The following is a 12,767-nucleotide window of genomic DNA, read 5'->3' on the forward strand; positions in this document are numbered from 1 at the left end:
GCTCAGAGTAACAGATCCCTGCCTCCAGGCTACCTCCCTGAGCCTCAGGCACAAAGGACAATGTTGTAAAAGCCTGTGTATGTTCCACTCTACCTAAACCCCCACTCTGGTCAGCTCCCTTGGGTTTGACATTCCCTTTGTCTTCCTGAGAACTCCCTTTTCTGGCCTATACACCAAGGGGACTTCTCCTTTCTAAAACTATGAAATTCAGACAAAGTAGGAAGTCAGGGTTACTGGACCAGGGACAGCAGCTTTTCCCCAAGAGGCCACAGGATGGACATGCAGTGACTGGAAGTTACATCTCTGAGTTACTGCTCCTGGATGGAATATTTAATGGTCCTGCCCAGGAAATGTCAGGGCATCAGCTCAGCCTCCAGGCAGAAACAGACTCTTCTTGCCAAGAGTGCTTTTAGTTCCACTTCTACCCCCAGAGCAAGCATGACAAACTGATCAAGGCAGATAGAATGCTGCTGCCAGAGCAATTATGGGCTTCTGGGGCCCAGGACAGAATGAGGCAGAAAGGCAACATGACACTGGCATTTCCATTAACAAAGTCAGATGGCGTCTGGCAGAACTGAATCAGGGGAAACATGGTCTTTCAGAAGAATTAAGTGACGAAGACAATATTTAGAGACTGCATTTTGGGAACTTGCAGACTGAGACTTAGCAGTAGGTGTTCTGAAGTAGTAAGGGCCCTGAAGGGAGAAAATGATGGGATTGATGTTCTAGAGTAGACAGCAACAGCCTATGTGACCCCTGAAAGAGGATCCAGAGGCTATCCCCATGGGATTCATACTGAGAAAGGATTATCATCAGCCTAAAGATGAGGAGGCCAAGATGGATGTTAAAAACTCACCAATTTTTAGATACAAGAGCATTAGTAGTACCAATGGCATTCCATGACCACTAGGGAGTATGTGTTTGGACATTCTCAGAAAAGTTATTGATCATTTTCATAAAGTCCTAAGCTAAAGAACAACTCTTGAGCTACACAGATAGAACTGTTAAAGACATGTCTAATGCCCAACACTAGTGCCTGTATTAGACCAAAAATGCTCATTTAGACTACGAATTTAATTCTATCAGATATGTTTCAGGTTACTTATGTGCATGCAGTAGTTTTGAAAAATGCCTTCATGAATTATAATATGCAAAACTGAAGGAGAATGAGAATGAAGGTGACACTTAGAAACACATGGTTGGACTACTCAGCAATTTATTAATCTCCATTTTATTTGTCCCACCCAAGAAATCCACCACCAAATATCAACATAAAATGCATAGCCAGTCTTTTCATTTTTGTTACTTTAACACACAGGTTTTAATTTTCAGTTGAACAAATTCTTAATGAGCTACAGAGTGACGTGTGTTGAAATTAGAAAAAAGTAAAATAATACTATATAACCAAAACAAACCCAGTGTTACATATGTGAAATAATGCAATTAAGAGCACAATTAAAAAAATTATTCATTCAGTTAAACACAAAAGACATGCAGGGTCTCAAACAAAGAGTATTTGGGCTTCTATGTCAATGTCATAGGATAGTAAAGAGTTTTTTCTATTTCTGGATAAATAATTCATTTTTATTGATTGGCAAAACTACTTTAAGGATAAATATGGACCAGAAAGGCCTACAGTATTTTTGCCCAATTTTATCTATAGCCAAAGCACAAAACGACTTTGAACTGGTCATTAATATAGTAGGCAGTTCATTCGATCACATTCTGTCTGTGCAGAGCAGGGTGAAATGAACAAGCAAGATGGTCAGAAACACCTCAGATGCCACTAAACTTAAGCTCCCAAGATATTGCTTCAATAAACATGACTATTGTGAATTGGTTACTTTTATTGCATCTCAGAAAGTCTTAGTTTAAATCTGCTTTCATCCTAAATTATCATGTGCATATTACCTTCAGAGAGGTCATTACATTTAAGCTGTCAAAGTTGTTGCTTATAATAGTACATAAAGTAAAGGATTCTTTTCCCCCAAGTTGCTATGAAACTAAAGCCATAATCAAAATGGAAAACAGGGGCATCTGGAAATCTTTCTCTGGAAGTTTTAATTTATATTTAATCACCCAACTTTCCCAAGAAAATTTTGTTTTAAGCCTAAATTATTAGGTACTAAATTGGGCATAACATATGTCTACTTCTGTTTTCAGGGACTTGTTAGTCACGGATATGGAGGAGAAACTATTATGCTATCATTTATATCTAAGGAAATTTTCTTTGGAGGGACCATACCACATGAGAAAAATTTGCAAAATCAACAAGACAGTTGCTGAAGTTCTCATATTTATATCCCTATGGACACAGTGTATACTAACATGTAAGAATAGAGCGTTATAATGGCATAAGATTTGGCAAGCAATGGAACGTGATTTTTATAGTAGTTTAAAATTAATTTTATGTTTAAATATTCAGGAAGGAGGAAAGTTCTGTTTAACTGAGAGCAAGGGCTAACATCTCTGACTTACTCCTTTGCTTTATTAATAAACACTCCACTACAAATCTGGTGTTAAAAGCCCAGGTCAAGGAAATCCCTTAGTAGAAGCTCAACTCCCAGTGAATACCACAGAGAGGTTCAGGTAATTTACACAGATGGGAACCTGATGTGACATACCTAAGGTTGGCCTGAGTCTGCATAAGCTGGGCTGTCAGAATAGAAAAACAAGATATCTACAGGCTTTTAACTATTGATACGACTATTCAATGGGGGCTTTAAATGTTTAAAGAAGTGTCACAGACCTCCAACACCAAATAACCAGAATAAAAATAACCATCCTTCTTGAAAATGCCAAGGAGATAAACTTTGGAACTGGAAATATTTCATTTAAAATGAAAACCTAGGAACTGCTCTGCTAATATTAAGTAGCTTTTGTACATGTTCTAAATTGAAGAAACATTTAGACGTAATTGTTAGAAATCTGAGCCTTTTTGAAAGATAATTTTCTTCTTGAGGGCTTTCCTTTCCTACAGTTGGGAACAGGCACCATCATGACTACCAGATACATAAAAGTGACGATCCCAAATATACACATTCCATTGCTCAAACTAGGAATGTGTGAATTTCTCATGTGGTTCCACCTTAAGAAATACGAGAAAGTCATTTAACTCTCCAAGGCCTGAGATGTGAAAGCCTATCCAGCAACATGGGCAAGAAGAGTCTAGCCTTCAGTTGACTCTAAAAAAGGTCATGTAATTTTAAAAAACCAAGTTTACCTGTATTCAGGCACATACTATGCACACGTGTGACCTCCATAAAGAAGGAAAGATGTATTTGCCACAGTTTGGGTAAATTTCAAATACAGGGAAACTTTATCTTACTACAATAATCCTTGGCCAACACTCCGCTGCAATCTATAATTTTAAACACAGTCACATGTTAGCAGTAAAAGAGGAAAGGAATGGCATCAACAAATGGTATTAACCAACCAATACTGAAGATGGGCCGAAAGAGGCATTTTCGTTAACACTTTCTTCTCCATGGTAATAAAAGTAATTTAGCAAAGGTGGTCCTCTTCTTTCAGATCACATAAATAACTTACTTCCCATGTACCTGACATGCTACATTCAGTTATTAGAGGTGAGATTATTCAGCTAATTATATATCTGTCTTGAATGATGTAAAATACATATTAATATATTTTTAAAGTTTATATAATTTTTGCTTTTACACAGGAGGCCAGCCAGCATTTGAAATGTGTATCTCATTATTAACTGACAAATTAAATCAAAATTTCCAAGAAATCTGGATGTCATGGTGGCTAAAAGTTCAGAATACAGGGTGTAATAAACCTTATTTTAAAGCCAGTGAGACTTTGAGCAAGATTCTTACCCTGTTTAACCCTCAGCTTCTTTGTCTATGGAATGATGTTTATCCTATAGGGTTAGATGGAGGATTGAATAAGATAATAGTTAGTATTTAACACAGAGCTGGCACGTGAGGGCAAGGATCACTACTTGTTTTGTTACATGGTGTATCCTAAGAATCTAGAACAGTGCCTGGAACATCATAGTTGTTTAACAAATAGCTGTTAAATACATGAAGGTGTGGTTACCCAGATTGGCTCCAATATTGAGAAGAATTTCACCTATCAACAGTCAGGAGAATGGCTGAATTTCTGTTTCTCAGCTTGCAAACAATATTACAAAATCATGCTCAAAATATGTGTAGTTCATCCTTTTGCCTTCAACACGACTTCACCAAACCACCAAGACAAGTGTCTCATTCTATCCTTAATATTTTCCTCAGGAGGGCTGCTCAGTCTTCTAGAATCAAAAAACTCTCCCCTCCTCTATGAAAGCTAAATGCTTCTGCAACTACCCCTCTCAGACCCTTCCCTACCTCTGGCACCTTCTTATTTGTTGTCCCTTTAGACTACTCTGTATCGTCTCCATTTTTCTCCAACTTACCAAACTCATACTGAATATCAATCCATGCAGTTTGTTTCCACAAACGAGTGGGGACTGGTAGATGCCATAATGCAGCCAGCAGCCGTGAAGCATCTCATCTCATCTCAGAATAAAACTTAAGGTCAGCCCCACAGCCCATCTATTGCCTGCAGATGGGATTCTGGTCAGATTGAATTCCATTTGGAGACAGTTCTCTCAATTAACATTATTTTATTTTAGAGTGTCCAGAAATGGATTCTATCTTGTCTGTTAGGGGGAAAATATTCCCATGAAAGATGACTAGTGTTTTAAACTATTCTTTATTTTGCTTTAACAGAATATATGTTCTTGTTCATGTGAATTGGTTAAAAATGCCAAAAAGGTATTTAAAATTTTACTTCTTCTCTTTCTTTCTCTTTGAGATGTCTAAGATAGTGTTAGGAACCTCATTCAAAACATTTTTAACTACAATTGGTTTTTAATAGCATCCAAGTTTTCTTTCCTAATTAAAACCAAAACGCCAAAACAAAAACTCTCAAACTGCTATTGTTATTAGTCCTGGCTTATTTGTTTAGTGGTAAAATGGAAAATACTAACGTTGAACATATCATAATGATATGGGAAAAGAGTCATAAAGAAAGAAATGGAATTTTCATATAAACAAAAACAGTAACATCTCAGGTGGCAGAAATTTTCCTACTTTACTTAAAAAGAATTCTTAAAATAATACAAAATTATGTTCTTTTTAACTGAAATATTTCTGACTTTACAAACAGAAAAAAGGAATACTTGATTCCTAAATATACAATAGGCAGGCTGTCTTGGCAAAAAATAGGCCCACAAAAGAAAGTACAGATTTCATTCAAATTCAGATTCTGGTGCCTGCTTTGCCAGTCTAAAGAACTATTTACAATGAAACTGAAAGAGGCTGTCTATTCTGCAATGAGTTCACAAGAGAATGGTGGATATCATCAGGAAAAGTCTCAGATCTTATTCCACTCATTCTGCCACTATGCAGAAATCTGTAGCTATGGGAACCACAATTTCTAGGACAGAAATGAACATTTGATACCAAAATTTAAGAATGTTTTGGAGAATAGAAAGACTAAAGGAATAATGTTGCTGGAAATTAAAATTCATAATTTTGACTAAACCTCTGTAAAATTTATTAGTCAATTTATACCTGGGATAGAGATGAGAGACAGGAGAGAGATATTTTTGGTTCACAGAAGAAGAGGAAAGGGCATTAGTTGGAGTAATTGGCTGTGATGGGCAGTCCTGACTACACTATTTTGGTAGGAAATTGTTAGCAATTAACAGGATACCTAGCCCAGAGGTGGGTGAGATGAGAAGAACACCTTCAAAGAGAAGGTTTAGGAAGCCATTGAAGTCACTTCCTCTGTTGTTACACATTAGGCTTTTCAGCCACTCATTATTTAATTTGAGGAGCATTAATTATTTGGTCTGAAGGCCCAAGTTGTGCACTTAATTGTATATTCACTATTTTAGCTTGAAATTGAAAACCAACTGCCTTTGAAGCTAAAGGTGTCAAGAATGCCAGACTGCAAGAATGGGTGTCTCTGTGTAGCTGTGGAGGCCCTTATTCCCTGTACATAAGAGATTTTTATGGGGAACAAATATGTTACATTGATCTTATGTTAAAAGATTTCGAAGGCCAGAAGGCACACTTGTGAATGTGAAGACTGTATTGTCTTTTCTAATACATTTGTAGTTTGCACTCATATAATAAATAATAAATAAACAGAAAGGAACAATGAACAAATTAGCTGAGAAATTTAGTGTTTGAGTTTTTTCTTGACTCAATCAAGAACTATCCAGAAATTTACTTAGAAAGAAACATTTTACTCCAATAATTTTAATTTGTCATAAATTAAAGGGAACAATTTCTATTTTTCACTTTTTATATTTGATGAAAATCTTCAAATTTCTCTAATTAGGAGAAAACCCTTTAGTGGATTATTATTTCATAATTTTTTAAAAAAATTTCATTCTAATTCCAGTCTAACATTTGGCAGGGATACTGGTGGGTAACCAGGGATGGAACTGCTCCTGCGGGTGGTAAACACCCTCTCCTCCCTCTCAAGGAATGCTTTTCCCTATGTAAATTAACACAAATCGATTTCATTAAAAGAGAAAGGTGAGTTCTTATTAGCAGGATCAAGCAAATATATGATCAGAGGAAGCACTAATCTCTGTGACAAGACATCAAAAGGTACTTAGGTGGATCACCAAATTATCACTCTCATTAAGAAATTTCTGGCATTCCTCTGCAGAAGAAATACCTAAACATAGATGTGTCATGCTGATTAATTTAAGTACATAATAGAGAGATTTATTTGTATCTCACTGCTAGTTTTTCCTGTATATAAGCATTTGTTTTATTGGCAGGTTTGAATCAAACTAAATCTTGAACTGCGGTCTACTACAGGAATTCACTCAGGTAGACAGATGCCTTTTTTTGCTCTATGCGTCTTGTTTTTATGTCACCATTGATTATTACAGCAGATTAACTCCTAGGATATTCATTGAGTTAAAAATTTTACTGTTTTGTTTAATTATAGTTTGCTTTGAGTTAAGCTGAAAATTTGCCTGGGTTAAAGAGGAGAACTTGTTAACATCTCACTTTGGGTAAAAAGTCATTTTTAACAAAGAGATGGAGGTTACTTGGTAATTGTATAATTTCAAGTTATTTCTGTTCTTGTGGTGTCCAATACTGCATGTTCTAAACTCCAACACGTGGAAAGATGATGTTAGGTCAAGTGGACATTAGATTTTCTAAATGAGATGCTTATGATTCTTGCAAATGTGGCTGTAGGAGCTAAGATATACAGCTGGTAGTTTGGTGATTTCAAAAAATTTTTCTATACAGCTGGTAGTTTGGTGATTAAAAGAAAATTGCTCTCTCCACTAAATTATAAATTTATACTTCTATCTGGAATAACGATGTACCACAGATGTCACTCTTGCAACATCTACACTTAGAGCAGAAAATGATGGCAGCATTTCAATAAAATAGAGATTTTCTTATTCTCTATTTGCCTCAGTCACCTAGATAATTCTGAAAAACAGAGTCATCTGAATTCCCTAATTCCCTTCTTCACTGCCTTTTCTTCTGGGCAGTGCATTCTGTTCAGAAGAACTATTGTAGCCCAGTCTATGGTGCAAAACAGGGAGGAGTTTATTGCCTTCACCTCCTAGGAAGTTTTACACTGAGCTCAGGCAACCCAGCTACTGGGAAGATTGAAATAATTCATTACAAGAAATTTAACATTTCCTGCATAATTAATAATGACCTATTAAATAGATCCTTTTTTTCCCACACCATTATGCTTAAGATTCCACACATATCATACTGTCAATCTTTAGGCTTTCATATGTTTTATGCATCCTTTTACCCAAACCGGTTCTCCTAATATCAACTGGTATTGTACGTGTAAATTTTTTTCTCATCAATCTAAGGTTACATTGTTGTTGAGACAACTCTCATCAATGGCAATGTTTTACAAGTAAAAAGTTACAATGCAATACTATTATGATAATATAGAATAGAAAATGTTTTTTAAAGTCTGTGAATCAGAACTCTATGAATGAGAGAAAGTGAAAACAACACTTATGGCCTACAAAGAGTTTCTGCTAAGGACATCTTGTGAAAGACAGAGAGAGGCAGGTCGTCAGGGGAGAGAAAAAGAGAGGGGGAATGAGACAGAGAGGTACGCTAGACTCTAAGACTATTATGAAGTTCCTTATGAACTCAACTAGGAATGAACACAGTGACTGGAGTTATAAAGTGACCCCAGTGACTTTTATTTAAAAGAACGTTATTAAAATAACTCCAGCTACATTGCCATTAACTTTGCTTCTTAGTTCAATGTTACAATTCATGCAGTTATATTTTACTCAATGACAAAAGGTTTTTCAAACTGGCATTTTCCTTTTAATTACCATTGCAAGCTGATAAAAATGTATTTTTATGTTTGTAAGAATAGGGTCATACAGAACTTACACTTCTGTTGTTATTAATATAACTCACTTTGGGATACAGTTTGTGTCTCATTTCCCCAGTGGGTGGTAACTCTTCTTTCACATATGTATTCAGATAGGCCTAACACTCAAAAGTACAGAATTTTCTAACACATTGGAAACCCAAAAGGTGCATATGTGGCATCAGAACTCATTGTAACCTTTATAATGTTAAGAAAACATTTCATTAATAACCAAGGTTGACCTTCAAAATCCAACAAGTAGCCTGACTATTCAAATTTGATTAGTTTATAATGGATGTTAGCCTAAGAAGTTGACAATGAGTACAGCTATCTAGAGATTACAAGGTTGTTTTTTAGCTATGGCAGGAATCATACATTTCTGCCAGGTTAGATCAGGTAAAGAAAGCATGGAGATTAAATGGGAAAATATTTTATAAAAGTCTTTTGTTTCTATTAAAAAACCAAGTCAGGAGCTCATGTTAGTGTTTTACTTAAAGATAAGGATGATAAGTGCACTTGAAGTATTATGGATAAACAGGACTCTCTTGCATCTCCTGTGTTTATTTGTTAACAAATAGTAGATAATCTCTATGATGGGAAAGACTGAATGACACGTGATAATTCCATTCATTCAACAAGCAAATATTCATTAACTATTAGGTGCTGACCATATAGAAATGACAATGACATGATCCCAAATATATATTGCTTATGTTGATTTGGCACCCAATATTTTATGTTATTTGTGAGTTAAACACCAAAACTTAGTGAAATTACAGAACTTCTTAAGTGTAAAATAAAGCAGTGTGGTTAGCCAGGATTTTGTCATATAGGCACTATAGGTAGAATAGTGGTTTCAGTAGATTTGTCTTCCTCTAAATTCACTCATGACTTGAACTGGATGGATTTTTTTCTTTGCTGAGCCTCGTCTGACAGCTGCACACGTTTCCTCTGGCTTCTCTCTTTTAATCAAGGGTTTTTTTGCAGGAGCCTTCATTCTCCACATCACAACTGGGTGCCGGGGCCCAGCAGGACTCTGGATTCGGATGATCTTGGTTGAGGCAATGTAAGACATCTTCACTGTTTGCACTACAGCATTCATTAAATTTTTGGCTGCTTGGATCAGGGAGGTGACACTGTCCAACTGTAGGGAAAAAAAAGAAAAGAAAAGAAAAAAGAGCTATTATTCCAGAATGCAATTAAGAATTTAAGAGATTTAATGTTATTGAAGCCAAAGAACACCACTTTGCTTTTACCTCAGAAATGAATGAGTTAATCATTTTATACAACTATGTATAGTTATTTACCTCAATCAATACATCCATTTTTGATCAGTTATCTATTTATCTGATACATCAATTGATTCACAGTCTATCTTCTAATATGATATCATAGAGAGATTAATTTCTTTCTCTTGGCTTTCAGTGACATCATGTAAATTCTGCAGGGCCCCAATCCACATAATATCACAAGGCCAGATGGTCACTCTTTTCTTTGTAATGGATCTTTCTATTTCCAGGAGATAATCCTGAGCTCTTTCTGTAAGACAGGATTATCTGCAATAAAACCTATAAATAATTTTATATGAAAACAATTGAAAATTCTCCTCAGGGAATAGTTTAAGATAAATATCATACATACATGTAGGTAAAGACATGCATATATACTAGTCTCTTTCTTGACTATTTCCCAAATAATTGCACCTAAAAGGGTCTCTTTTTTTAACACAGAACTCTTATTTTATCCTATAGTATTTTAAAATAAAATTGGGGCTCTATAATCAAATGAAGTTGAGTTTAAATTTCAGGTCTGTCATTTGGCAACTAGGAAAAATCATTTAACCACTTTTGCCCTAGTTCTTTCACTATTAAAAAGAAAAAAAAAAAAGCAAGCATGTCTATTAAAGGAAAAGTAATACGTGTAAATAAACTAGTACAGTAACTGCCAAATAGTTGATTTTTATTAAATATTATTTTCTTTTTTTGCTATGAAGACTGACAAAATTGCTTAATGGTAAAGATGCATTAATGAGATTAAAAAAACATTTTTCCACATGATTCTGTTTTTGTTATATTTTCTGGTTTGGGTACACAAGCAATCTGAAGGAAAAATGAAATGGTATTCCCAGAATCTTACAAAATACCTTATAACTAAGCTAAGCTGAATTTTTTTTTTTTTTTTTGAGACAGAGTCTCCCTGTTGTCACCCTGGTTGGAGTGCAATGGCGTGATCTTGGCTCACTGTAACCTCTGCCTCCCAGGCTCCAGCAATTCTCCTGCCTCAGCCTCCTGAGTAGCTGGGATTACAGGAGCCCACCACCACGCCTGGCTAATTTTTGTATTTTTAGTAGAGATGGGGTTTCATCATGTTAGCCAGGCAGATCTCGAACTCCTGACCTCAGGTGATCCACCCGCCTCAGCCTCCCAAAGAGCTGAGATAACAGACATGAACCACCGCGCCCAGCCAGCTGATTCCTTTTTATACAACCAATGTCTCTTCCATTACTTTAGTTTGGCAGATTGTCATCCACCGCCAACTCATACAGGAAGATGTGCCTCCACTCTCACCCCTCTGTAATGCGTGCTGTCAGGATTGAGACTCACACACTCGCTCTGTAGTTACTAAAATCCATCAGCAGCTGCCTAGCCTGAGTCGTCTGCCTTTGCTGTTCAAGGAGTCTCTTCTCACATACCGAATAAATGAGCAGAGGAAAGGAGAAAGCTGAGGTTATGTGCCTGGAGCAGTGGTCTAGCCGGCTGCTTCCTGGGAAAGGAATTTAATTAGCTCTATTATATGCCAAGCCTGAAATCCTTGAAAAGGTAACAGCAAAAAATATGTAATGTGAAAGGCAATAATACTTGGCAACTACACATCTTTAAGTCTTTTTACTTTTTGAAGCCAGAAATGTAAAATCTGTGCATGCGGCAGGAATGACAAATGTTTTACAAACATGAAAAAGGATTTCATGAAGCACTCAAATGTATTTTGGAGGACATTTGGAGCTTCTGAATCTGTATACAACTTAAAAAAATACTAGTCTTTGAATAGAATACCACATTTGTTATTAAATTATTTCACAGACAGATTGCAAGTTAAAATCTGTCTTTTAATAATTAACAAAAACCTCCTGGACTCCAGTTGATGGGCTAATTATTATAAGGGGTTTCCAATCCCATCACAGAAATAAGCCAGTTTTTCTAAATGGGGAGATAATAGGAGTACTGTTGAGAATCCTAGGTTATGCCATTGCTCAAACATGAAAATATTGGGTTTGTCCCAAGGGTTCTGCACCATCACAAAGTCATTCATGGAAGCAGGTCCCAAGGACCTCCTGTCATTCAGGATTTCACCAATAACTTTGGTTTCACCTAAAACTTGCATTATTCTTTCTTCCTTTTAACTCTGAATTTTGTCTTATACACTGTATTTATTTTATCAGCTTTTGATTTTTTTTCACGTAAGTGGTATCATCTATCAACCAGCAGTGCAGGGAGGTTGTTGACATTCCATTTATGCCTCAAAGTGTGAAAACTGGCTTGTCTTCTTTCCTCACTGAATCAACAAATCCCTGCCTGTGTTATTGTGATCTTTTATTCTGGCCTCTCCCAAATCCTTTGATTTTTAAAATCCTAAATGGTTATAGTAAAATCTTCCCCACCTGACTCAGGAAAACCACCAGACAAATTATCCCTCTAGTTTTGCAGACGGATAGGACAGTTACTGAAAGAATATAGTTATTTCATGAGGAACTCTTGTAGAACACTGTATGAAGATCTTTGAGGTCTAAGAACTATGTGCATTACGATGCACCTACCAGCTACCAGTTAAATCACAGGCTACACAAGCAATGGGCAAAGTCAAGCCTAGCTAATGGTAGAAAATTGTATTCAAGGCCCAAGCAGTGTCTCAGGCCTACTTGTAGAGAATAACGATGCACAACTTAATGCCTGCAAAAAATTATTAAACATCGTTTCATCCAGGTCTACTTTCATGAAAAATCCTTTAAGGGAAAAATTCAGTAGGATCCTCTCTGTAAAAACAAAGGCAAATTTGCATAAGGTAATGCACTACTTTTGGGTCTGTGTTCAATTTACTTGAACAAAATTTTCTGAACTTCCCAAATGTACCTGTACAAGACAAGAATGTTAATTTATTCTAAAGGCCTGGTGGAGCAAAACAACCGACTATAAAACTCAGATCCTTAAACTCTTTTACTATTACAAATCACTTTTATTAACTGAAAATTCTTTCAGTGAAATATAACTTGAAACGTTTACCATAGAGGAGACATTTTTTTCCTAACATCTGGTAACACTCCTCTCTGATCTAGATGAAGTGTTTTTGACCAAGGTATCAATTAGGAACAG

General features: G+C 36.0%; 1 protein-coding gene across 7 annotated transcripts in view; it reads right to left on the minus strand.

Annotated features, from left to right (window-relative positions):
- Positions 1-1,198: 1,198 nt before the first annotated feature.
- Positions 1,199-12,767, minus strand: part of CTNNA3 (catenin alpha 3) — a 1,832,183-nt gene continuing 1,820,614 nt past the window's right edge. For all 7 annotated transcript variants that reach the window (XM_009214841.4, XM_009214844.4, XM_009214842.4 and 4 more), the window contains one exon: positions 1,199-9,544. In XM_009214841.4, coding sequence (XP_009213105.3) covers positions 9,257-9,544 — 288 coding nt within the window. In that variant the 3' untranslated portion in view covers positions 1,199-9,256. The remainder of the gene's footprint in view (positions 9,545-12,767) is intronic.

Source organism: Papio anubis, chromosome 11 (genome assembly GCF_008728515.1).
Source record: "Papio anubis isolate 15944 chromosome 11, Panubis1.0, whole genome shotgun sequence".
NCBI classification, from domain to species: Eukaryota; Metazoa; Chordata; class Mammalia; order Primates; family Cercopithecidae; genus Papio; species Papio anubis.